The sequence below is a fragment of the Diceros bicornis genome, chromosome 14 (genome assembly GCF_020826845.1).
Source record: "Diceros bicornis minor isolate mBicDic1 chromosome 14, mDicBic1.mat.cur, whole genome shotgun sequence".
Taxonomy (NCBI): domain Eukaryota; kingdom Metazoa; phylum Chordata; class Mammalia; order Perissodactyla; family Rhinocerotidae; genus Diceros; species Diceros bicornis.
In genome coordinates this window covers 53,569,960-53,593,663 of record NC_080753.1, presented here as the reverse complement: position 1 = coordinate 53,593,663, position 23,704 = coordinate 53,569,960, and the positions used below count along the sequence as shown (strand labels likewise).

The 23,704-nt window shown below is 42.1% G+C and overlaps 1 protein-coding gene across 5 annotated transcripts in view; it reads left to right on the top strand.

Annotated features, from left to right (window-relative positions):
• The window catches only part of PHACTR1 (phosphatase and actin regulator 1), a 520,877-nt gene that overhangs the window by 462,289 nt on the left and 34,884 nt on the right, over nucleotides 1-23,704 (top strand). For 4 of the 5 annotated variants that reach the window (XM_058555251.1, XM_058555252.1, XM_058555250.1 and 1 more), the window contains 2 exons: nucleotides 13,015-13,262; nucleotides 15,170-15,326. In XM_058555251.1, the coding sequence (XP_058411234.1) occupies nucleotides 13,015-13,262; nucleotides 15,170-15,326 (405 nt within the window). Of the gene's footprint in view, nucleotides 1-13,014; nucleotides 13,263-15,169; nucleotides 15,327-22,391; nucleotides 22,614-23,704 lie in introns of those variants that run through there. The other variant, XM_058555254.1, reaches the window with a different exon arrangement.

Genomic DNA, 23,704 nt, shown 5'->3' with positions numbered 1-23,704 from the left:
AGGTGTAGGGTTTTATATTTGATCATCCAGCTGTCTTTAGTATCCTTGGACTAAAACTAAAAACTAACTTTCAGAATTTTACACTGAGACGTGAAAGACTGGAACAGCCAGGTGAAGGGACAGAAGAAGAGTGAGGGGACATTCTAGGCAGATTAGTGCAAGGAGTGTGTTAGATAGTTGGCCAGTTAAGTCCACCTGGAAAGAATCATACGAATCTCTGGGTTTAAGCTAAAAAAGCAAAATACGAATGGGTTTTTGTTACTATTACCACTCATGGATATCAACAGCCAGTTGATATTTGTAATGGTGTTTTATTTTCACCCAGTGCGTTTTGGTTTAGGAAATTTTAAGCACCATACTTTTAGTTCTACAGAGATAAATGTACTTACTACATAAGGACCTTAAAAGTGAACAAATAAATATGTTTCTAATAAATTCATTCTTCCTCTACCTTTTCCTGTCCCAGAATTGCTGAACAGATAGATCAGGAAAGCTCTGACATTTGCCAGGAGAAAACTTCAGGCTATCACTGATGCTGAGGATTTGTAAACCTTAGGTGAAAAACAGGCTCTGCAAAGGCAAAGAAAGATACCTGTATTTCCTTAGCAACTGGAAGATCAACCAACAATCTCTTATTGAACGCCTTTTCTGGACCCGGCTCTGTGCTGGCACAGGGCTACAACAGTGAATGAAATGTAGAGGGCAGCTGCCGTGAGTGGAGCTTAGAGTCCGCTGGGAGCATAAATCGGATGAGTCTGTACCTTTGAGGGTGCAGGGAGGGAGGGGAGCATCCAGGAGTGGGGCAGCTGGTAGGTGGGATTTGGGTGTGCTTCTTCGGAGAGCTGCATTTAATCTGAAGTCTAAAAGATAGAAATAACCAGATGAAGAGGGAGAAAGGGAATGAGAGCACATTCTAGGCAGATTAGAGGAAGGAGTCATATACTATCTCCAAATGGTGATGGGATTTTTATTAAGAAAATGCAGGAAGTTGGCAGTTATTCTCCCAAGTTTTCAAAGGACCAATCATAGAGAATGAGAGATGACAGAAGATTGTAATCAGATGTAAGGAAGAACCTAGGAGCCGTTGGAGAGGATACTGGAGATCTTTAAGAAAGATCAAGCTAACAGCTGTCCCAAATGGTTTACTCATGTACTTACGTAAAGAAAAACCTTACAGGTGAGATTGTCTGCTAAGAACCTGCCCAACTCTATAAATCCATGTTAGATATATTGAAGTAGGTTGTTAACTGCAATGTGAATGTTTTTAGAAATAGAATGGTTTTCTCTCTTCTGGGATATTAAATGTACATCTGTGTTAACACAGATAGTCCAGACCAACGATGGTCATCCAGACCCAGGAAGGCTTCCAGAAGCATCTTGAACTCTTAGCAACATTATTGTGCACTGCATGCCAAGCATTATGGTAGACACACAATATCAAAACATTTACGATCTTTCGTTTAAAATACTATTGATAAATTTAGGTATATACGTAGTTTATTTTGTTTGCTTATAGTATCCCCATTTTTATATTTATATATTCCTTGAGATTAAATGACTACTTGTCAAGAATATTGAAAAAAGAATAATTTCAACATTGGACAGAAGAAATTGAAATCAGTAGCCCTCAAGATCCCTTTAATCTCTACAATTCTATTATTACATAACTATTTTTAGGACTTTCAAAGAGCATGATTCATTTATTATCCTAGTGTAAATATATTTCACAGTGACAATTACTTTTCTTCATGTGACCTCAAGGGTCACAGGAAATTCTAAATAATAATCCTTGGTCCTGAACTACATGATCCCCAGGGTTTCTTTTAGCCATAACAGTTGGACATAATTATTGCCTTGGCTTAGGTTAATGTTTCCACCTGAAAATAAGAGTGTTCCATGATGATAAGCAGATGTTCATTGGTGCCCTAGCAAGAATAAAACTCTGGGGGCTGGCCTGCTGGTGTAGTGGTTAAGTTCATGTGCTCCACTTCAGCAGCCCAGGGTTCTCAGGTCTGGATCCCGGGTGCAGACCAACGCACTGCTCATCAAGCCATGCTGTGGCGGCATCCCACGTACCAAAAAAAAAAAAAAAAAAAAAAAGGTAGAGGAAGATTGGCACAGCTGTTAGCTCAGGGACAATCTTTCTCAAGCAAAAAAAAAAAAAGAGGAAGATTGGCAACAGATGTTAGCTCAGGGCCAATGTTCCTCACCAAAAAAAAAAAAGAATAAAACTCTGAATACCTATGTGTTATTTGCTTGTGAAGTAGCGTTTTTTTGAATTAGTTAGGTATTTTGTTGCTTATAGAGAAAATGGCATACATTTTTAAATGAAATGCGTTTTCAGGGAAAGAGTCTCTTTCTTATATTGATGACTGCCTCTTTAAAATCTCATGCAATTCTGGTTAGACATTTGTCCCTGATCCTTTGAGGCCAGAGTTATCAACCTCTTGCTTTAGGTCAGTTCTTTGATTTTAAAGCATATATTTATCATCTGTAAGTGGCTGCATGTAGATATTGTTTTGCAGTTTAACTGCTGTTCCAAGGGGCATGATGAGATTTCAGTGCAAGATATTGTCACTATGAGCAAGACAGATCCTCCCCTGCAAGGTTGGTGAGCAAACTGGTTAGAGCAAGGTTAAAATGAGACTATACAAACCATTAACATCTTTTGAAGTCTTAAGAGGAATAAAAAAGGAAGTGTATTTTCAAAAGAGAGAATCTGCTCCTGAACTTCTATGTATACATTGGTAGAAACCCTGCCCTTGCCCAATGCATAAATATTGATCTTTGATCTTCTTGGCAACTATTGTCCAGAGAGATTTTGCAGGCCAAAAATATAAAAATGCTAAAGGAACTATTTTAATAAATTAATGGATAATTATGGAAAATAATAGATAAATCTTAATGACTGGTTTATGATAAATTGCTGATATTTAAGTATATCCCTAGTTAAAACAGCACCTACCAACGTTGACATTCACCAAGTACCCTGCACCAGCATTATCCTCTGATCTTGCAGCGGTAAGGTGGGCAAATAGGTTTCTCTGTTTAACAGATAAGGAACCGAAGACCAAGATGCACAACTAGTGAGTGGCCCGGCTGGGACTCAAACACAGGCCTCCTCACTCCTGGCACCACCACCTGGCCAAGCGTGACCTAGGGCATTTGCTGATATCTAGAGACAAAGTCATGTAGAAAAGCCACCGCTGTTTGGTTCCTCCATCAGAAATGGAGATGCTGTGAGGAGTGGCTATTGGTCAGACTCTGTATGTCTCATATCCCAACCCCAGACAATATTTCAGAAATACTGGTCATTGGTCCCTGGAGGGACAGAGATAGGGTTGTGAATGAATTAACTTGAATTCATTACCACTGCTGGAAAAAAAGAAGCTCAAAACACATTCTCTACTCAGAAAAACTCAGTACCCTAGTCTGTATATAGAATGACATTGTTTCCTGCTAACTAAAGTCCAACAAATAACACAAAAGCTGTGATGTTGAGTTTCTTATCTTAGAATGCTAATCCAAGGCCATGATAAAACACACAATGTGTGCCTGCTTTCTTAAAATGAAGCTGATTAACTATTTTCTTGGGTTTCAGTGGTTATTTCTGTCATTTTTCAGCCTCAGGCACTGCAATTTGTAGCATAATTTCTCACACATTTTTGGTCTCCAAGAAGAAAACAGTGGATTGTTCTCTCTCCCCTCGGAAAACTCTCTTCATAATTCATGCAGACTAAATTACAAAAGCTGTTCCTGTTGAAGTTTAATTTCATTTTCAGTGTCATATTTGTAGATAATAAATTTTCTCCGTCCTTTGAGGAGATTAATGTCTTTTTTTTTTCATTTTGACAATCGTTGCGTTTGAAATCATATGCCAGAAAGCAATAGCCCTTTATTACACATTTTTCTTTAGAAATGATGGTGAAATGGTTCCCAGGTATTTTCAGGGAAGATTAAGGATTTAAAATAGACAGTGAGTTTTAATTTCAAAACCTGCCCCTGATTTCCTACAAGAGAATCAAAGGTGTTTGATAACCTGTAATCCCCACCCATGGATGAGTCACAACGGGCTACTACTCATCTACCCATTACCAGGTGATGGAGAAAAAGTGATGGTTATAAAGCTCCCTTGAAAGCGGACCAAGTGTTGTAATGACCCTAAATTGTTGTAGATGTCTTGGCATTCATTTCTTTATAAATTATTAAACATAAGCTGCCTTTCCCTCACCAGTAATGAGCATGCAAGGTAAGGCAGTCTCTTAATTTTCAAAGTCTAGGGATTCCCCAGAAACATGCAGCCATTTAAATAGTAGGAAAATGAGGGGGTGGGAATGGGGATCTAAGGGATGCCATTGTATTTTCAATCTATGCATCTCCTACTTGGTTTAGTAGAGTCAAAGAAGAGAGTTGAATTTTCCAAACAGAAGGCTCATTAAATTTTATCCTTGATGGAGACAGGACCAAGGGGCGAGAATAAAGCTTTTCACTTCCCTGACATGGCGCAGGCATGTAATGAAGGAGAAGAGAGTTAGAAATGTGTGCTTTTTACTGATTGAGGGCTGCCATTTTTCCCTCAAGCTTTCTGATTCCTTCTGTTTTTAGTGTGTCCCCTGTGAGCAACAGGCCTCCTGTTTTAAGTAAACTTCTGTTTCTTCTTCCCTGTTCGTTCATTTTTCTCATGAAGGATGATATTTAGGCTGTTCCATCCTCTGGGGAGACAGCGAGGACAAAACAAAGTTCGCATCCTCGCGAGCTTACCTTTTAGTGGGGGAGACAGATGATAAACCACTGAATATGTTATATGCTGTAAAGTGGGAGTAGGGCACTGAAGAGAAATAAAGTAGAGGAGTAGGAGGAGATGATGGTGATGCCTTCTTGTCCTCAAGGAAATACGTCATTAGCATGGCCACAATAAACCCTTTGCATTCCCCCTTTTCATTGACAACACTCCATTATCCAAGGCTGGATTATCCAGCTTGCTAATTATTCTCTCCTCTCTCTTGAATCCTGTTCTCTCTGCACACGTACTCACCCCCAGCCATGTATTACATGAAAACTGTTGTACCACCCAAGTCTAGAATTGAGACCCCCTCCGTGTTCTTAATAGCCTGTAACCTTGGGACTCTGAACAGCAAAATTCATAGCAAAAGAGTAGTTGGGTTCTGTGAGCATCTGTTATCCTTGCTATTTGTTATATGGTTGATTATTATATTCTGTGTTTTTTTGAATTTGTGGTGCAGATTGAATTTCATAGTCAGCATGTACAAGAAAATAATGGTCATCGAGGGTTCTCGGGGAGAAGGCAGCATGGTTCTCTGGAGTGAGAAGACTTGAGTTCTCACCCTGCTGTGATCACAACCAAGAATCCCTTCACTTATTGTCTTGGAGACTTAATGTTCTCATCCATGAAATCAAGATAATAACAATAGCTTTCCTAACCTTGCAAGATTTTGTGAAGATTGAGATGATGAACATTTACAAAACACTTTTGTAGGACCATAAAGGACCATATGTGTTGGCTATTGTAGTTGTTTTGAAAGATGGCCCTGCTCCTTCCTCCTAAGCTGTGGAGCCCCCTGGTATTTTTAATTAACAGAATGGAAATATTCCAGAATGGTGCAACTATCCAACATCTTGTGAATGTCATGGAACGCTCTTAGGTTTTTGCATGTTCATCCCTATTACATTTGTCAGGAAAATTACATGATTTGGAGCTACCCAGAGAGGAAACAGAATCTCATCCTTTTTTCCCCCTGGAGAATAATTTAGAGTCTTTGGTGTTTATCTAAATTCATTACAGAATGTCATATAAGAAGTAACCTTCTAGGGCCAGCCCCGTGGCTTAGCGGTTAAGTGCGCGCGCTCCACTGCTGGCGGCCTGGGTTCGGATCCCGGGCGTGCCCAGACGCGCCGCTTCTCCGGCCATGCTGAGGCCGCGTCCCACATACAGCAAGTAGAAGGATGTGCAGCTATGACATACAACAATCTACTGGGGCTTTGGAGGGAAAAAATAAATAAATAAAATCTTTAAAAAAAAAAAAAAAAGAAGTAACCTTCTAGATCTCATCTACCCCAACTACCTCATCTTATAAAGCAGCCTAACTCTGGACATTCTTAACTGAAGTGGCTGATAGCCAGTGAGTGTAGAATTAGGAAATGTGATAACTTTAAGCTCTGTTACATCTTCACGCAGTCCTAGGATGGAAGGCACATAGGTACCATGGCATTCTTCCTTGCATAGATCTCTGTGTTTTATCTTTTTGAATTATCTTCTTAGGAAAGAAGTCTAGATTACTGTTTCCAAAACCTTAATTCTCCTTTCATAAGGATACTTTCCCTACAACAGCAGGACTCTAAGGATCAGGGATCATTATTTCAGTGAATTAAGTGATAGGAAATGTAATATAGCCTACTCTGATTCCAGGAGACTTCAATACAAATATTCAATTGACCTTTCCATCAGTTCCAAAAACATGCACAAAAATAGGACTGGGATATGAAGATAATCCAGGTTATGATTAATAATCAGCCTTTATCTTTGAGAGGCTCACAGTCAATGGGGCAAAGGGCATAAATGCTTAGACACATAATTATAACATAATGTGACAGATGCTGCAACAGAGTTGGGAACAGAGACTGGAAGCACAGAGAAAGGACTGATTTCCATTGGAAAAATCAGAAAAGGCTGCTCAAAAGAAAAGGCACTGGAGCTGTCCCTGAAGGATGAATAGGATGCTCCAGGCCAAACTCTGAGGGGATAGTTCCGAGGCAGAGTGATGGCAGGAGCAGAGGGAGGAGGCAGGAGAGCTCACAATGTGCTTGGGAAGTGGCAAGTGGCCTGGTGTGGCTGGAACACTGGGTATATGGCAAAGAATGGTAACAAATGAGATTGAAAGGAATTATGGGGCCAGATGGTGAGGCGCCCCCTAGTCCATGCCAAAGAGGGTAGAGTTTATCCAGTTGACAATGAGACCCTTCAAAGGTCTTTTAACTGAGAGAATTACATGATCAGACCTGTTTGACAACAGTAAAGAGTAAGTGGGCTGGGTGGTAGTAGGGAGGAGAGAAGGTTCTGGAAGAAGGGTAACGTTCGAAGCCATTGCAGGACTGCTGCTTCTTCACAGGCGGCGGTATAATGACATCAGTAAGAGATCAGGTTGTATAGTCCTACTTCTTGAGTTCAATAATGCCTGCATCCCTCAGGCTGTGACTTTGGCCATGTGGGATATCCATGTAGGATAACGGTAGTACCTATCTAATAGGGTTGTTGTGGGGCTTAAATGAATCAGTATGTGGCAGTGTGTGAGCGTTTAAAATGTTAATAACTTTTATCATCATTAGATACAGTAGCCCAGTAAGAGTTAAGGATGAGGGGCTTTATGTTTACCTGTGGCTTTAGTTCCTAGTCAGCCTCCAGGAAGAGGAACAGTGAACACAACCCACATGCAATGAGATCCATTGAAATTCCTAGCAAACTAAATGCTTAATCCCGAAAAGTTTTGATGTGAGCGGTCCAGGGTAGACCTTATTACATGAGTCAGCTTTCCTCAGGGAGTTTGACAGGTGCTCTGGAGATGTGGTGACTCTTTCAGGCCACTAGAGTGTCGTTTTGTAAATCACTGGTCTGGGCAACAGAATGAGAAAAGCTGCCGCACTCAAGAGTCATTTTGGAGCTCTTGCATTAATGGGGTAACTGCTCAGAGACTAGAGAAGGGGTGCCGATAACTTACTCAGAGAACCTTAATAGCATCAAAGTGTTGGCACAGACCCCAGAGTGCCAGCCTGAGACACAGCACGTCAGGAACTTAGGATCTGGACAGTGTTCCATTCCCAAACGGGCAGTTTTTCCTCCTCAAAGACATTTGGCAATGTCTGGTGATATCTTTGGTTGTCACAACTAAAGGAGATGCCACTAGCATCTAGTGGGTAGACACCAGGGTACTGCTAAACATCCATCAATGCAAAGACAGCCCCCCACCACAAAGAATTGTCTAGCCCCAAATGTCAATCATGCCAAGGTTGAGAGAATCTGATCTAGGCCATCATTTAACCAAAACGTGATATATACATCATTGGTAGTACATAAAGTGACTTTAGGACAACTTTTGATAAAAGTTTTAATAGTCACATATTAATATTTTGCCATAAGTTATAAACATATAATTAGCATATAATACCTGTGATTACAGAGATATCATTGCTTAAGATGAGGCTAAATTAGTATTTAAGTTTATTTTTAAGTGTAGACTTAAAAATACGAAGTAAATAGTAGTATAAATGGACTTCAAACATGGCACACACACAAAAAATTGAGTGTGGGTATGAGTGAGGTTTAGGAAACATTGGTTTAGACCAGAGGTAAGAAAACTTTTTCTGTAAAGAACCAGATAGAAAGTATTTGAGGCTCTGCTGCAACTACTCAACTGTGCCATTTTAGTGCAAAAGTGGCCATGACAATAAGTCAACAGATGAGTCCCTTCACCATCTATAATCTATTGTCTAAGATGAATTCTTTAAACTCAGTGCCCCAGGTGTGGCCTGACCATAGCAGGGTGGAACACTTATTACTTAGCCGGGTTAGTAAGACTTAAAATATTTATAAAATAATAATACCCATTGTTTACAAGTATTATTGACAAGGCATGGTGTTTCTTCCACGTTGCGTGTGTACAGTTAGTAGGGTTTGTGTTTAATCAAAGTACACAAAATTACAAGTATCACAAATCAATTTTTGGATTCATAATATTGAAACAGAGTGGGTTCAAATTCCAACTCCTTCCTTTACTACCTGTGTCCTCATGGGTCTATTTATTACCCTCTCAGAGATTTGATTTCCTGCTTAATAAAATGAGGATAATGACACCTGTCCTGCAGAGATGTTTTAAAGATGTAATGAGATACTGGATATGAAAGTTTCTAGAACAGTGGGCAACAGATTCAGGAAATATTTGCTTTCTTCACTCCCTTCTTTCCTTCTCTACCTCAGTTGTTCCACATATTTGATGAGGATGCCCTTTTGTCATTAACCCATTGGTAAAAGTGCCAGCCAAGTCAAGGGCACCCACAGTCCTGCAATACACCACTAGATGCCTTCCTGAAAATCAAAAATGATCTCTTAATTAATACCCTTTCAATATGATTTGTTAACCACTTACAAATGCACCTAAATATCAGTGATTCCAGCCCATATTTCTTTCACTCAGCAAAAACAATAAACAATTACTGAGTGTCCACTTTGTGTCAGACGTGGCGCTAAGCACCTGCTACAAACATGAGTTAGACGTGGTTTCTGCCCCTCAAGGAGCCTACAGCTTGGGGTGGGGAAGGGAAGACAGTAAGCAAACAGATGTTCGCAATTTTCACAACTATGGAATCTCCCAAGAAGATAGGCAAAATGTTGCCTGAGACAAGTAGTAAAAGATAACAAAAATTAACAAGGTGAAAGTGGGATGGCAGAGCATTCCAGCCCAAGAGCATGCAATCATGCAATGCATTGTTGTGCGAGACCAAGGGGTAAGTTATATGGAGACAGAGGCTGGGTTAATAATAAGGGTCAAATTGTGCAAGGCATTGCAGGTCATACTTTGTTTAAATGACTTCCTCTAGGCTAATGGTTTTCACTCTTCTTTAGCAGTGAGACCTTTTATTTAGAGCGAATCTTTTAAGTGACAACTCCATTATGTAAAACCAGCGTTACTAAGACCGGATGTTCGGCTGTGTGTTCCCCTTCCTGCCCACAACCACCAGGGGTGGAGGCCAAACGTAATAAGATGCTACATTTAAGTTGATTTCGTTCTGTGCCTTGAATGGTATGGCCCATAAGGTGTTAACTGGGTTTTCCATTTGTGTCACTCTTGGAGCACTGGTTTTGTAGACTGGGCAGGCAGTCAGAGTTCTGATGGGTGACATGACCAGATCTGAGTTTTAGAAAGGTGCTCAGACAACACTGTGGAGAATAGACTGAAAATGAGAGTGTTTTGAAACCACTTGGAAAGTCATTCCCTTAAATAACAAGTGAGGGTCTCACTTAAGAGCATGCCAATGGGACACTTGACCTGCACCGGCCCTGCACAAACGGTGTCGTTTCCCCAACTGTGCAGTGGAGGAAGCTGAGGCTCCAGAGAGGTTAAATAATTTGCCCAATGTCAAGAGAGAGTAAGTGGCAAAACTTGGACTTGGATTTATGTCTTAATTTCTCAAACTGAGGTCCCATAATAACCTTGCCAGCCTCCTTCTCACCTAACTCTTCCCTCATTTGTCTTTTCTTGCTATTCTGTGGTTCTCCAGAGTCACCAGATGTATGGGATCATCTGGGTATTTGGCTTGCTCCCTCTCAGCACCTCTCCTGACACATAGTTGGCAGTCAATGGATATTTATTAATAGAATTTTTGTGTGTGTGTGAGGAAGACTAGCCCTGAGCTAACATCTGTTGCCAATCCTCCTCTTTTTGCTGATGAAGATTGGCCCTGAGCTAACGTCTGTGCCTATCTTCCTCTACTTTATGTATGGGACACCGCCACAGCATGGCTTGTTAAGCAGTGCATAGGTCTGCGCCCGGGATCCGAACCTGCAAACTCCCAGCCACCGAAGCGGAGTGCGCCAACTTAACCACTACGCCACTGGGCCGGTCCCTATTAATAGGATATTTTAAAACCCTTTTGCTGGATTCACTTAGCTTCCTGGAAACACCTTCTTCATCGTTGTGGGAAATTAGACATTCTATCGCATGCTAGATTCACACTTCAGAAAGATGACCTGATTGGCCAGGTGAGGTCTCCAGCTGTTTCTATAGCACCCCCAGCAGGCAGTCGCTGATCACCATGACTGGTCCCTATTTTACAAGGCTAGTAGCATGATACCTAGTCCTTGCCACTGCAGTTGGGGGATCTGCCTTATATTCTACTCAAGGTCTCACACTTCCCATGTGTCTTTGAGGGAGAAGAAACTAGTTTCCCGTTGATCACAGACCACCTCTGAGGCTGAGTTTCTTATCTTCCTTTGCATAGTCTTTCTCCTTTCTCAATCATCTTGCGGCAACTTGGAGCCTTCTACCTTGAGGAACTCTTATGCTTTCTAGTTTCCAACTGTTATTTACTCAAAAGATTCATCCTACCACACAAGAATATTTATTGGCTGCTTTTCATCCCTCGCTCCTGTCATATCCCCAGCTCTGTGCCTTTGTAGGAACCATTAATTAAACTATAAGTGAGGGAGAGGAGAAGGCAACGGTGGGCAAAACATGAGCTGTGGAATTACATCTTTGCCTCTTCCATCCCTACTTCCCTTAAAACCCACTGTAGAAATCCAAGCACAGCTGGAACGCAGTGTAGATCATTGCCTGATGGAAGGACCGCCTTGTGAGGTGGGGTGGCAACTCCCCAGTCAGTCACCTTTCAATCAGCTATTATATGTGTCACCCCGGAGGCCATCCATCATGTACCCCTCCTTCTTGCTCTCATTGCCATTCATATTAAATTAGGTGGGAAGTGGATCCCTTACACTGCTAATGTCTGATGAGCTGCTGCATTTTTGTAAATATGTGATTTAATCTTAGTAGTTGAAGGTTTGTTTTTTTTTAAGTTGATTTAGTTCATTGCCTTGAACATCATAGCTCATAATGTGTTAACTAGATTTTCCATTTGTGTCACTGAAGAGTTATGTGAAAAATACAAAAAGAAAAACAGCCCTTGGGAAACAATGGAAGGAAGAAAGTTAATTGAATTTAACTTAGACATAGCAATAATTTAAAGCATAATTGAAAGTTTCAAAGGAGACTATCATGTGTGTATATGTCATGAATAAGATTTTTCTTTTGGATAAAATATTCTAATGTAAAATTTTTGATATATAGTATAACCTCACGCTCTATTTCCTTGTGAATGTCAAACACTTTTGGATGGTAAAATGCATTGAGTTTCCTATATTTAGAAATTCCTTAAATGAAAGATATAAATTCCACGTCCAGTTAATCTAAAACAGAATTATAAAATTAAACTACACGTTTCTGGCTCCATTATTCTTGCTGGGCTTCAGTCAGAGCTGGTCATAAAAAGGATTCTAAATTGTTATTGGAGGCTAGGATAGACTCTATTAAGAAAATAACTACTTCATTTTCTTTATTTTTGATGATATGCATTTCCTGGTTTTCCTACAATGAACTTATATGGCTTTTATTGTGAAGCAGATCATTTTTAATTAAAAAATATATTTTATCTAAGTTGGCTCAACTTAAGAGGTAGAACCAAGAATATCATCACTGCTTCCTGGAAAATTGACCTACAAAAAAATCAGGCTGGCGTTACCTGTGGCTGCTGAGGGTCTGACACCATCCTTGGGAGAGAACTTGCTCTGAGTTATCCTTGACCATGTCCAGCCTGACGTTCATGCATGGGTCTCCAGCCTTATGGTCCCACGTCTTCTCTTTGCATCTCCATCCATGACATTTCAGTCTCTCCCACACCCACTCCCTACCAGTCATGCTGTATAGCTTTGAAAGCTAGAATCTCATGCCTTGTCTCTTTCTTTCCTGTATCTTTAGCTTCACTATCAGATTAATTCTTTTCCCTCCTATGAGACCTGTGGGTTACAAATGAACCTTCCTGTGCACTTGGAGGTAATAATCTTAACCAGAAATATTTGTGGAATTAAAATTCTTTTTTTTTTTTTAATTTTGCTTTTATTTTGTTAATTGTGGTAAATATACAGGACAAAAAATTTACCATTTTAACCATTTTAAAGTGTACAGTTCAGTGGCGTGAAGTACATTCACATTGCTGTGCTGGCATCGCCACCATTCATCCATAGAATTCTTATTTCCTATTCCATGCTGCTACCACCATCAGGAAACTGCCATCCTAAAATGTTAGTTGTAAATGAGAAATGAGACTTCAATTGCCCTGTAGACCCTTTGTCTCTTAGGACTGGACAACTGAGTTTTAGAAAGGTTCTGATGCATTTATACGATGCGTTAGCCAGAATGAATGTCTTCTTTTCTCTTTCTCTTTAAACAGCTCTGAGCAGCGGGTCCCCTGTTCCACTTCTTACCACAGCCCTGGTTTGCACTCGGGTGACGGTGTCACAAAAGCAGGACCTCTGGGCCTTCCGGAAATAAGACAAGTGCCAACTGTTGTGATTGAATGTGATGACAATAAAGAAAATGTGCCTCATGAATCAGACTACGAAGACTCTTCTTGCCTATACACAAGAGAAGAGGAGGAGGAGGAAGAGGACGAGGATGACGACAGCTCCTTGTATACCAGTGCGTGCGTCCAAATTCTCCACTGAGGTGGGAGGGGCGTGGCTTGTGGAAAGAGAGCTGACCGAGCTGCCCAACACCCCGAGTCCTAATCCGGGGTCTGGTGTTAACTGGCCCTGGTCATAGGGCAACTCGGGTAACCTTTTGAGGCCTCAGTTTCTTCCTTAGTAAAATGAAATGGTAAATGTCCTCTAAACATCCTCATGGCTCTAAAAATTGCAACACCATGCTACCACCTCCTACTTCTTAGATGGCTCTTTCTTTCTTTGATTGCTTCCCTTGGGATGTAACCCCCTCCCTCAAAAAAAAGGTGAGGAACCTTAAAAGTCAATTCCAGTCTACCAAATACTCAGACATACTAACCATTATGTATGCAACAAATTCATGTGTAGGCATACCTCAACAACTTTAGAAGGCCTGAATTTACATTTCTCATTTAAGCCCTTTAAATGGGCAAAGAGACAAGAGAAGAAATGAAGAAAGAAAAGTTCAAAATCTATCATTCTGGCTGTGAACAATAAATAAATTTTAGTTAAGTGATTATAGATTGATATTTGGTCAACATTTTAATAAGTGGATTTATGTAATAACCTTTTACTGAATATATACTGTGTCCCTGACACTGTGCTAAGATTGTATTCTGTCAACACCTGGTGGCGTAAGCACTAAAATATCCATTTTACGGATAAGGGAAGAAAATGGAGAGGTAAGTGACTTGCCCGGACCCTCACATCTACTCAGTGGCAGCGTTGAGATTTGTTGCCGGTGATGTCTCATTCCAAAGCCTGTGTTCTAAAACCAGGGGAGGAAGAGAGAAGACAGGCAGTACTAAATAAAGTCCAAAATCCAAAGGAATCCCCTCAACTTGCTGTTTCCCAGTCTCTTCCTCTTGCTTCACTTACCAGACTTCAGAGAGCTAGCTCAATTTGAGCTGGTTGGGGTACTGGCGAGCTGTGAAATGATCACAATGATGTCAAGGGGAAGACCACGGAGGGGCAGCCAAAGGTCGAAATGACTTATGAGTGGAAGGAGCAGTTGCTCAGCCTCTGCTCACCGTTTCTTGCCAGAGAATTGATTGTTTTATACCCTGGTTTCTCAACCTCGGCACTATTGACATTTTGGACCAGATGATTCTTTGTTGTGGGAGCTGTCCTGTGCATTATAGGATGGTTAGGAGCATCCTTGGCCTCTACCTACTAGACGCCAGAAGCAGTCTCCCTGCCAAACCCCAGTTTTGACAACCAAAAATGAGAACCATGGATTTATTCCGGATGTAAGGCAGCCCTGTCCTGGCTGCTCAGAACCCCTTATGTTAAGAAACGAAAACAATCCCAGAATATTACCTATTTCAGTGACCTCAATTCCGTTCCAAACTGACCCCGCTCTGTCTGCCCAGCTTTATTTTCCTTCACATACCCCCAGCTCCACTGGAGCTGTTATCTTTTGTTTCCTGTGATCACCTGGCTTATCCGTCACCTCTGAGCTGTCCCACCTGCAGATGTCCACCAGCCTGCGGCCTGTTCACATCTCACCTCTCCTGCAGGCGCCAGTCCCTCCTCTGTGAAACTTGCCGTCGTCACTACAGGCCTCTGTCCTCTCTCCCCTTTGCATTCTGTTGCACTCCACAGTCTGTCCTGCCCTCCTTTGTGATGTTGCCCACATGCTGGGAGTTCTTGGAGAGCAGAGACCCAGTCACGTGCTCCTCACATGCCCAACACACTGCTAGGTATACAGAACATGTTGATTGCAGGAACTTGATCAAAAGGACCTTTGAGGCCTTAACCATTCTCAGGTGTTAAGCCCATGGTGTCTGTCTTCCTGCCTTTTACCTTTTGGCCCACAGTTGGCCCTGTGGGAGCCTGGGCAGGTTTGTGTCAACATTAATTGAAATTTGTTTCTCCCTTCTGCAGGCTCCCTGGCCATGAAGGTGTGCAGGAAGGACTCCTTAGCCATCAAACTCAGCAACAGGCCCTCCAAGCGAGAGCTAGAAGAAAAGAACATCCTTCCCAGGCAGACGGATGAAGAGAGACTGGAGCTGAGGCAGCAGATTGGCACCAAGCTCACCAGGTAGGACAACAGAACCACCAGCTCTACAGATTTTAGAAGAATTCATTCTCCATCCCCAAACCAGTCTTGAGTGGTCTCTTGAAGAGCTTATTGCAGAAAAAGTCAATGGAAAACATTCCGTTTCTTCTCCAGGGTTGCTTCTATAGTCCCCTCCCCTTCACTCATCCACATCTTAGAAATTTCACTTGGTTAATGGTTCAAGGAAAAGCTGAGAGACAGGTTTCCAGGGAGAATACCCACCTGTGGAAAGATCACCACCATCCAGTTGAATTGAGGGCCTGTATACGTAGGAGTTTTGGTTTGGTTAAGCACAAAGCAATCAAATAAATGCACTTTCTGCTGTACTATACAACCAGAAGAGATCAGTGGTCATTAATGATGCCTCATTGTTAAACTGTGATTCCTCTTGAGTGATTGCCCTTATGTATGGATATTACAGACAGTCATAGCAATATGTTATATTAATATATGAATACCTATGTGTGTATTTGTAATCTAGGGCATGTTTATATGATATTAGCTAACATTCATGGAGCACTTATTATTTGCTAAGCATTCTTCTAAACATTTTCCGTGTGTTAAATCATTTAATCTTTGAGGCTCCTTGTGAAATGGACATTTTTTTGCCCATTTTAGAGATGAGAACACCACCTGATTTATTTTGTTGCTTAAGGGCAGCTTCTTTCTCGTCATTAACTTGATTTCCTCGTGGAGGAGGTTGTTTTGATGGTACAGGGCTGTGTAAAATGGTCAACATTGATGGATGATTTGGCCTTGTGTTATGCAGTCTTGAGAGTCATAGAATGAAAATATCTAACCACCTGCCACACATGCACAGGCGTGCACACACACATACCCTTGTTGAATGTGGTAACACACGCAGATCTCTCTCAGTGCCTCAGTGACAGTTCCTCACAGCACTCCCTTTGTTGGAGAGCATGATTGTTAAACATTCTTCCTTGTATTGAACTGAATCTCTGTCCATGCAACTCCCACCCATTGGTCTTATTCTGTTCCTTCTGCAACTACCCAAAGCCTCATCCCTCTTAACATGCATGCTTTAGGGTACTTGGAGACAATGATCCTGACCTCCCCAAGTTGCCTCTCCTGGGCTATGTATAGCCAGATCATATCTCTAGGGGTGGGTGGGGTGAGTGGATACGGTTCTAGGTTGCTTCCTGAACCAGATTGTTCAATTTTACACCTAATACAAATAGGGCTATCCTTTGGGGGACTAGGAAAAGGAGAAAGAGCAGATCCTTGACCCCAGCCCCTCTCCAGCTCCACACCCCGAGTATGGGCATCCTTTATCGTAGTTCATTCCCTTCACTTCCCATTTCCCCAGCTTTGCTACAGTATAAGCAGAGCCCCAGGTATGTGGGGAAAATGGAAGATTTCTCTGCAGATGTAAGTGACATGCCAGCACATCTGGCTGACCAGGGTGGCATTTTCTAGAGAGAGAGAGATGGGAGATACAGAAAGCAGATGAGTGTGGCTGGCCTAGATGTGTGCTGCTGGCCACTCTGCTTGTCCACTGTAGAGCCGTTCCACCTGAAGGTAACTGACAAGGAAAAGAGGCAATGTTGTTCCAGAACATACCCCCTAAAGAGAGACAGCCCCCAGCTTCTCATGCCTGAATCCACATCCACATCCCACCACTATGACTGCCTGGCAATGGCAGTGACAGAACCCAGAAGAGACATAGATTATCCCTGCATTAGAGGAAGTTCTCTGCATTTGAAGCCTTATCCTAATAAATCAACCCTTTCCCAACCCTTCCTCTTCTAACAACACTTAAATAACTGCTTAGAATTCATAAAATCCACTGAAGGTTTACCACAGTACGCATCCATTCCCAGCCCTCTTTCACCCTGGTTGGTAGAAGGAGAAGACACATTGACTAGGGAGAGAAAGACCGAAGCAGAGAGGGCAGTTGTTGGGCGTATTCTAGGTGTTGAGTGACCTACGTCCTTGCTCTGAATCCACTTCGTCTTTGTTCACTCTTTCAACTGGGGAGTTTAGACCCTTGTAGTCAGACCCTTGGCATCTCTAGCCAGATTACAGGAGCTGCTCCGAAAGGAGAGGGCGTCAGGAGTGTTTAACAGGTTGACGAGGTTGTACAGAGTTCAGCAAATCAGGTGGGTAGGCCAAATCTGCATCTCCGAGCCTTCTCTGAGGTGATGCAACCACTGAGTCACACCCAGGGAGTTTTAAGGACTGTTCCCTTTAGAATGAGAACCTAGCTTTGTGCTTCCAGCCACTCACTTATCCTGAAGCCAGGGCAGAGTGAAGAGCAAATCTGAGAACCAGAAGGTGGTAGTGGTAGAGAGAGAATAATCTGAGGTCAGGAGCCTTGGCTTCTAGCTCTGGTTCTACAGTCTCCTGAGTAGTCATTTGCCCTCCCTGGGCCTTCATTTCCTAATCCAAGGGGATTAGACTAGGCTATCTGATCATTGTGTGCAAAATGTAAGCTTCATTATCATAAAAAGTAAAAGAATGTAGGAATCTGTTGTAGATTTCTGAAGCCACAAGGCTGCCGCATTCTTCAGCTATTTGAGGTAGCGAAAATGTGCTGGAAATCTTAAGCACTTTGAAAAGCATGCAGCCAAGTCTGCAGTCCTCATAGAGTAAGCAAGGTATAAAACATAATTTTAGCCTGACAGTTTTAATAGCATTAAAAACCCCATCAATTCAGCACTTCAAGAATAATTCCAAATTGGAGGTAGGGAGCAGAAACACCCAGTAAAATGATATCAAGCATTAAGGCAGAGTTTCTACTTAAGAATACAAAAATATTAATCTTCCAAAAATGTTTTCTCATTGATGCTATTGGGCAGACTCTCCTGAGTCAACAAGTCATCTGGATGTTTTGATGATAACTAACTATTTCAATCAACCGCCATTGGAGAGGTGTGGGCGGCTCTTGAGACATGAGCATGATCAAGTGGGCGCACTATTGCTCTGCTCTTTATGCGTGCAGACTCAGGATGGGTGCATAGAACCAAGGGGCCAAGAAGGCCATCTACCTAGGTATGGGGGGACGAAAATAGTAGAGCTTGTATTTAAATTTATTTTATATCATTCTTCTTAAATTGATTGCTTGTGTCTGTATTATGATGTGCATGATATATCAGTGCAGTAGTATTTGTATATAACATAAATAAAGAAATGGCATATGTGAGGGTACATGCTTAGATTTTTATTGATGGAGTTCTCAAAAAGATTGGAGTCCACAGGTCTGAGGGTCCCTTCTCAGGGTTATGTGGGCAGGTCTTTTTCTCTCTGGTGACCTCTAGTCAGTGGAAATGTGGCGACCTCAGGGCAATTCCTCACCCACCAGAGCCCCCCCAAATGCAAGACCCGTGCTGCTTTCTCTCTGGGTCCCTTCTTCAGCCCTTCCACCTGAACCCTAGGAAGTGGTCAGCCTAACCATGTGATCTTACTATCAGATCTACTTCTAGTTCCCTTCATTCACCAAGCTTTTTATTTCCCTAAGAGAAATATTTCATCTACAAGACTCTGTTTTATTTGAACTTGAATTTACCACCCCCCTTCCCAGAAAAATCATCATTTAAAAAATTAGACATGGAGCCATGTTTCTCAGTGTTTGTGGTTAGTGATTGACCTGTCAGGGTGACCTCTTGACCAGCCAGCGACAGTGCCTTCTGGCCCTTCTCCACTTTCCAGCTTGGGGAGTTGATTGGTTAAAGAAGTGAAATCCTCCGAAGGATGGAGCTCAGGACCACTAGGAATGTGGTCCTAAAACTAAAGAGATGTTTGACACCTAAAGAAGTGATGCTTTTGTTTCTGAAACATCCTCTAGAAAGCGAATCATTACGTAAGTCACCAGGACTACTTATTTTAAAAGGAAGGAGCTAAGACTCTGAAACACGACCTGCTCATGGTTACTCAACAGCCAGTGCACTTAGGCCTCTTCTTGGAGAACAGCCAGCCTTTCAGACCCGGCTGACCCAGTCCTCTCCAGCTGAGCTCCTTTCCTCAGTCCCCTCCAATGGCCTCTGTAACGTTTGGATCAGACAGAGGAGAAAAGGCCTGGAACGAAAAATAAAATGGAAGGTGCCTTGCAGCCTATGTAGGAGTATGTAATCTAAATTAAGCTCAGGAGTAAATGAGGATTTGGGCAATCTGCCTCCCTGACACACTTCTTCCCCTAAAATATCTCTTCACCCTTAAAATATCACCCTCCTACTTTGAGTGAACTGTCATCTTTTTTGCAGTCACAGTTGACCAGAATTTTTTCAGCACCCACCTGAGCTGGAGCAGACATAGCCCCCACTTAAAACTGGAAGCATCTCTATGGGGAAGCTCTTGGAAGACTTGCTTGGTTTTGGAAAGGATCTTTCTCCTTGTAAACAATCTTTCTCCTTTTGATGTCCTTTTGCTAGACTAGACGTAGCCAGTGATTCAGGCCACTCACTTGTGATTCTTCGCAATGATCAAATGAAGATACTGACTTAATTCAAACTACTTGGGGTATTAGTTTTCCAAGACTACCATAACAAGGTACCACAAACTGAGTGGTTTACACAGCAAAATTTATTGTCTCACAGTTCTGGAGGCTGGAAGTCTGAGATCAAGGTGTTGGCAGGGTTGGTTCCTTCTGAGGGCAATGAGGGAGAATCTTTTCCCTGCGTCTCTCCTAGCTTCTAGTGGTTTGTGGCCATCTTTGGCGTTGCTTGGCTTGTAGATGCATCACCCTGATCTCTGCCTTCATCTTCGCTTCTCCCTGTGTGTGTGTCTCTGTGTCCACATTTCCTCTTTTTATAAGGACATCAGTCATTTTGGATTAGAGCCCACCCTAATGACCTCATTTTGACTTGATTACCTCTATAAAGACCCTATCTCCAAATAAGGTCACATTCTGAAGTACTGGGGGTTAGGACTTCAACATATGAATTTTAGTGAGACAGAATCCAACCCCTAACATTTGGGGAAGCATAAAGTGGGTCTACCTAGAAAAGGGGCCACAACCTCAAATGCATGCAGGGCCAGATAGGTATCAAACATACGTGAAGCAGGCGGTTCTAGAATTATTGGAGTGTTGGGAACAGGGGCGAGATGGAAAGTCCACCCCTTATCTAAAGGGGCCATCGCTATTCAGCTTCAGCCCCCTGTTGTTTTGCAGAAATGAAGGACCAGTTTATCAGATTTCTCTGAAAAAAATCTGGATTTTTTAACTGGAATTTTTTAAAAATTTCAAATTTTTAAAACATTGTACAGACCAAGCAGAATATCTTTATGGGCTAAATTCAACCCAGGAACCACCTCTCAGCCTGGACTCTTGGTTTTAATCTCTGAGCCGGATGCCAGTTTTTCCTATCTACAGTATAGTCATGAATTCTATGTGTGTGCACTATACATCTTGAGGACATAAGACACAACTCTTCTGTGTGTTGTGAATGTTAAGTGTGGAGTGTGCATGTGTGTAGCAGTTTGGAATTAACATCTTGTAGGATCCAGATTAATTTGAATGTAGTTATTTATGTGGAATTGATCATTAAAGCAACATACCACATTCCTAAAAAGAACTTTCGATCCAGCTCTTTCTGTTTCAGGAGTTTAATCAGATGGTCTTTAGAATGTTTACAAGTGACTACTGAAGAATACAGGAAGTTGGATGAAGAAGTTGGTAGAAATAGCTCTGACTGCTTTCTTTTCCGTAATGCCCATGAGTCTGGGCATCAGAAGGATTTAAGATCAAAGCATCTGGTGATTGTTGAGAGTTTGAATCTATACTTAAGGCATGAAAACCAGCACTCTGCACCATGAGGTAGCTCAGATGTAAGACTCTCCTTTGAAAAGTACCAAAGTTCTTCCTCTTCTCTCCTCGTTACTGCTTATTGTTGCCATCACTTAAACATCTGTTGACTTTGTGGTCTCAGAGAGGGTGGTGAATGAGATAGGGAAGGTAGAAAAATTATAGCCTATCATCCCCATGAAACCTAATATGTTATTCTCTCTTATTTAGAATTTAATAATATGCTAGAAAGAATATTCTAAATCTGTATTTTATACTCCTAAGTAGTTTACACTATAGTCACTATAGGCAGAATAGAAAATAATATGTACAGAGGATTATGTGTTGCTTTAAATCATAATACAGTGTTCAAGGGAGAAAATTGAAATCTATTTTTTATGCTCATAGCGCAGGCAATAAAATATAGTGATTCTGACTTCTAACTGTAGCTCACATGCTGTTTATGGTTTGGGAAAATCGGTGCTATGAGTCTGACACACTAGAGCCTAGTTCCAAGGTGGCAAATGGCATCTCCCCCAAAATTTAAGGACTGATGCTAAGTGTGAGCTGGCATCTCCCCAGGTTAGGTCATTTCTGCTGCAAAAGCACTTTCTAAAAATAGGAATAACAATCAAAGGCTCTGTGAATTCAGTTCAACTTGGACTGACTTAGGCGCCCTGGAGACACATCACTGTGAATCACTGGAAAGAAGGGCAAAAAATAGACTTGAGTGAAGTTTTGGAGTAGCTTCCTTATAGACCTGGCCCTTGCAGCCTTGCTTCATCTGCGTCCGCATCCGCATCTTCATCCTCATCCTCATCACTTTGGCTGTGGTGTAGCACGGAGTGGAGCCCAGCTTAGGGGGGACCGGAGAGAAACAGAAAGAGGACGTTTGTGTCTGCTCACCTTCACATCCACGAAGCCTGGCTGGGAATGGCTCAGGTTGGTGGACTTTTTCTGTAGATTCTGAGACCTCCCATAAACAAAACTGAAATTAGATACCAGTCACCAAGCTGAAGCTGAGTGATGGAACAAGCTAAATCAGAGCGAAATATGACTTGAATGTAGCTATTGAGTCCTGCAGCTATTTGCATGACAAACACGTGGACTCTTCAAGGAGCTTTGTTGCTTTCAGATCATTTGACATCTCCCATTAACTCGCTGCACAATAGAAAATTCTTTTTAAAAGCCCTTCAGAAATGCTGACATCTTCTGAAAGGTGCTGAGCTGAGACTACAGCACTACCTGTCTGATGGAACGTTAAGGGTAACCACATATTCATTGTTTTTTTGCTTTTTAAATGAAAGGTGTGAAAGCTGCCCCAATAAGATTTGAGTGAGGCATATCAGGAGGAGGTGGAATAAAACTTCAAAACTACATGTGTAGAGGTTCTGGCATTGAAGCATGAGCCACACCCGTGACAGGGACCCACAGCCACTGAACACGTCCCAGAGCCTTGCAGAGGTTCGTAGCCTCCTACCCTCTCACCCCAGCCTCCATCTGTTAAGAAATGCAATAAAGACTGAGTTCTTGACATCCTGTTGCTAAGACAGAGTTTCTGACAGTATGTGTGTGCATGTGTGTGTCAGGAGGCGAGGAGTCACGGTTTGCAAGCCCCACACTGGATATCAAGGAACAAAGCCCCATCCTGTCCGGCACTTCCAGGGCGCTATGTTGGTGACTCGCAGCTGCCCTCGCTGCCTGTGCATTTTTCAATAATATAGTAAGTGTGGAGGACAAAAGAGCTGCTTTTTACCCAGCAGGGACAGAATCAGTCTCAGTGTTTAAAACTTGCAAAGGTTTAAAGAGAAAAGTGGCCATCACTGGCAGATAGCGAGTGTTATTTTGTTTTCTATGTCATAGCTTTTTTAAATGGCTGATTATTCCAGCAGCTTTTCAAGTTGGAGCACAGGGCATGGGAAGGGTATAGCTATATTCAACTACAGGCTAAGCAGAGAATGGGTGAATCTTCTAGGCTGCTCTATGGCCACTTTTTTTTTTTTTTGGTGAGGAAGATTAGCCCTGAGCTAACATCTGTTGCCAATCCTCCTCTTTTTGCTGAGGAAGATTGGCCCTGGGCTAACATCCGTGTCCATCTTCCTCTACTTTATATGTGGGACGCCTGCCACAGCATGGCTTGATTAGTGGTGCGTAGGTTTGCACCCAGGATCCAAACCTGTGAACTCTGGGCTGCTGAAACAGAGCACACGAACTTAACTGCTATGCCACCAGGCCGGCCCCTCCATGGCCACGTTTTAAGTGGTTCCTCTTAACCTGAAATCGTTTGATAAGGGGAGGCCTTTTAGTTCCCTAATGGTTTTTCTCCTGATCATTATTGGGATTCTCTGCAATCGTTCTTCTTGTTTGTCGTTAATATTAGCAGATGGCAGAAAGAAAGGCCCTGTTTCTTGGAATATTTGGCTAAGTAAAAGAAGAATCAACCTTTCTATGCTTAGAGGCAACCACTCGGGGTCATGGTCCCTGACATAACATTATCTAAGACTTCAGAGCCCTTTGTTGTTGATAAAATGCTTTCCCATCAGCACCTCATCTAATGACCTTCACCACAACCCTGCAAGATGGCTGCTATTGGGAATCCTTTCTTGTAGGTCAGGAAACT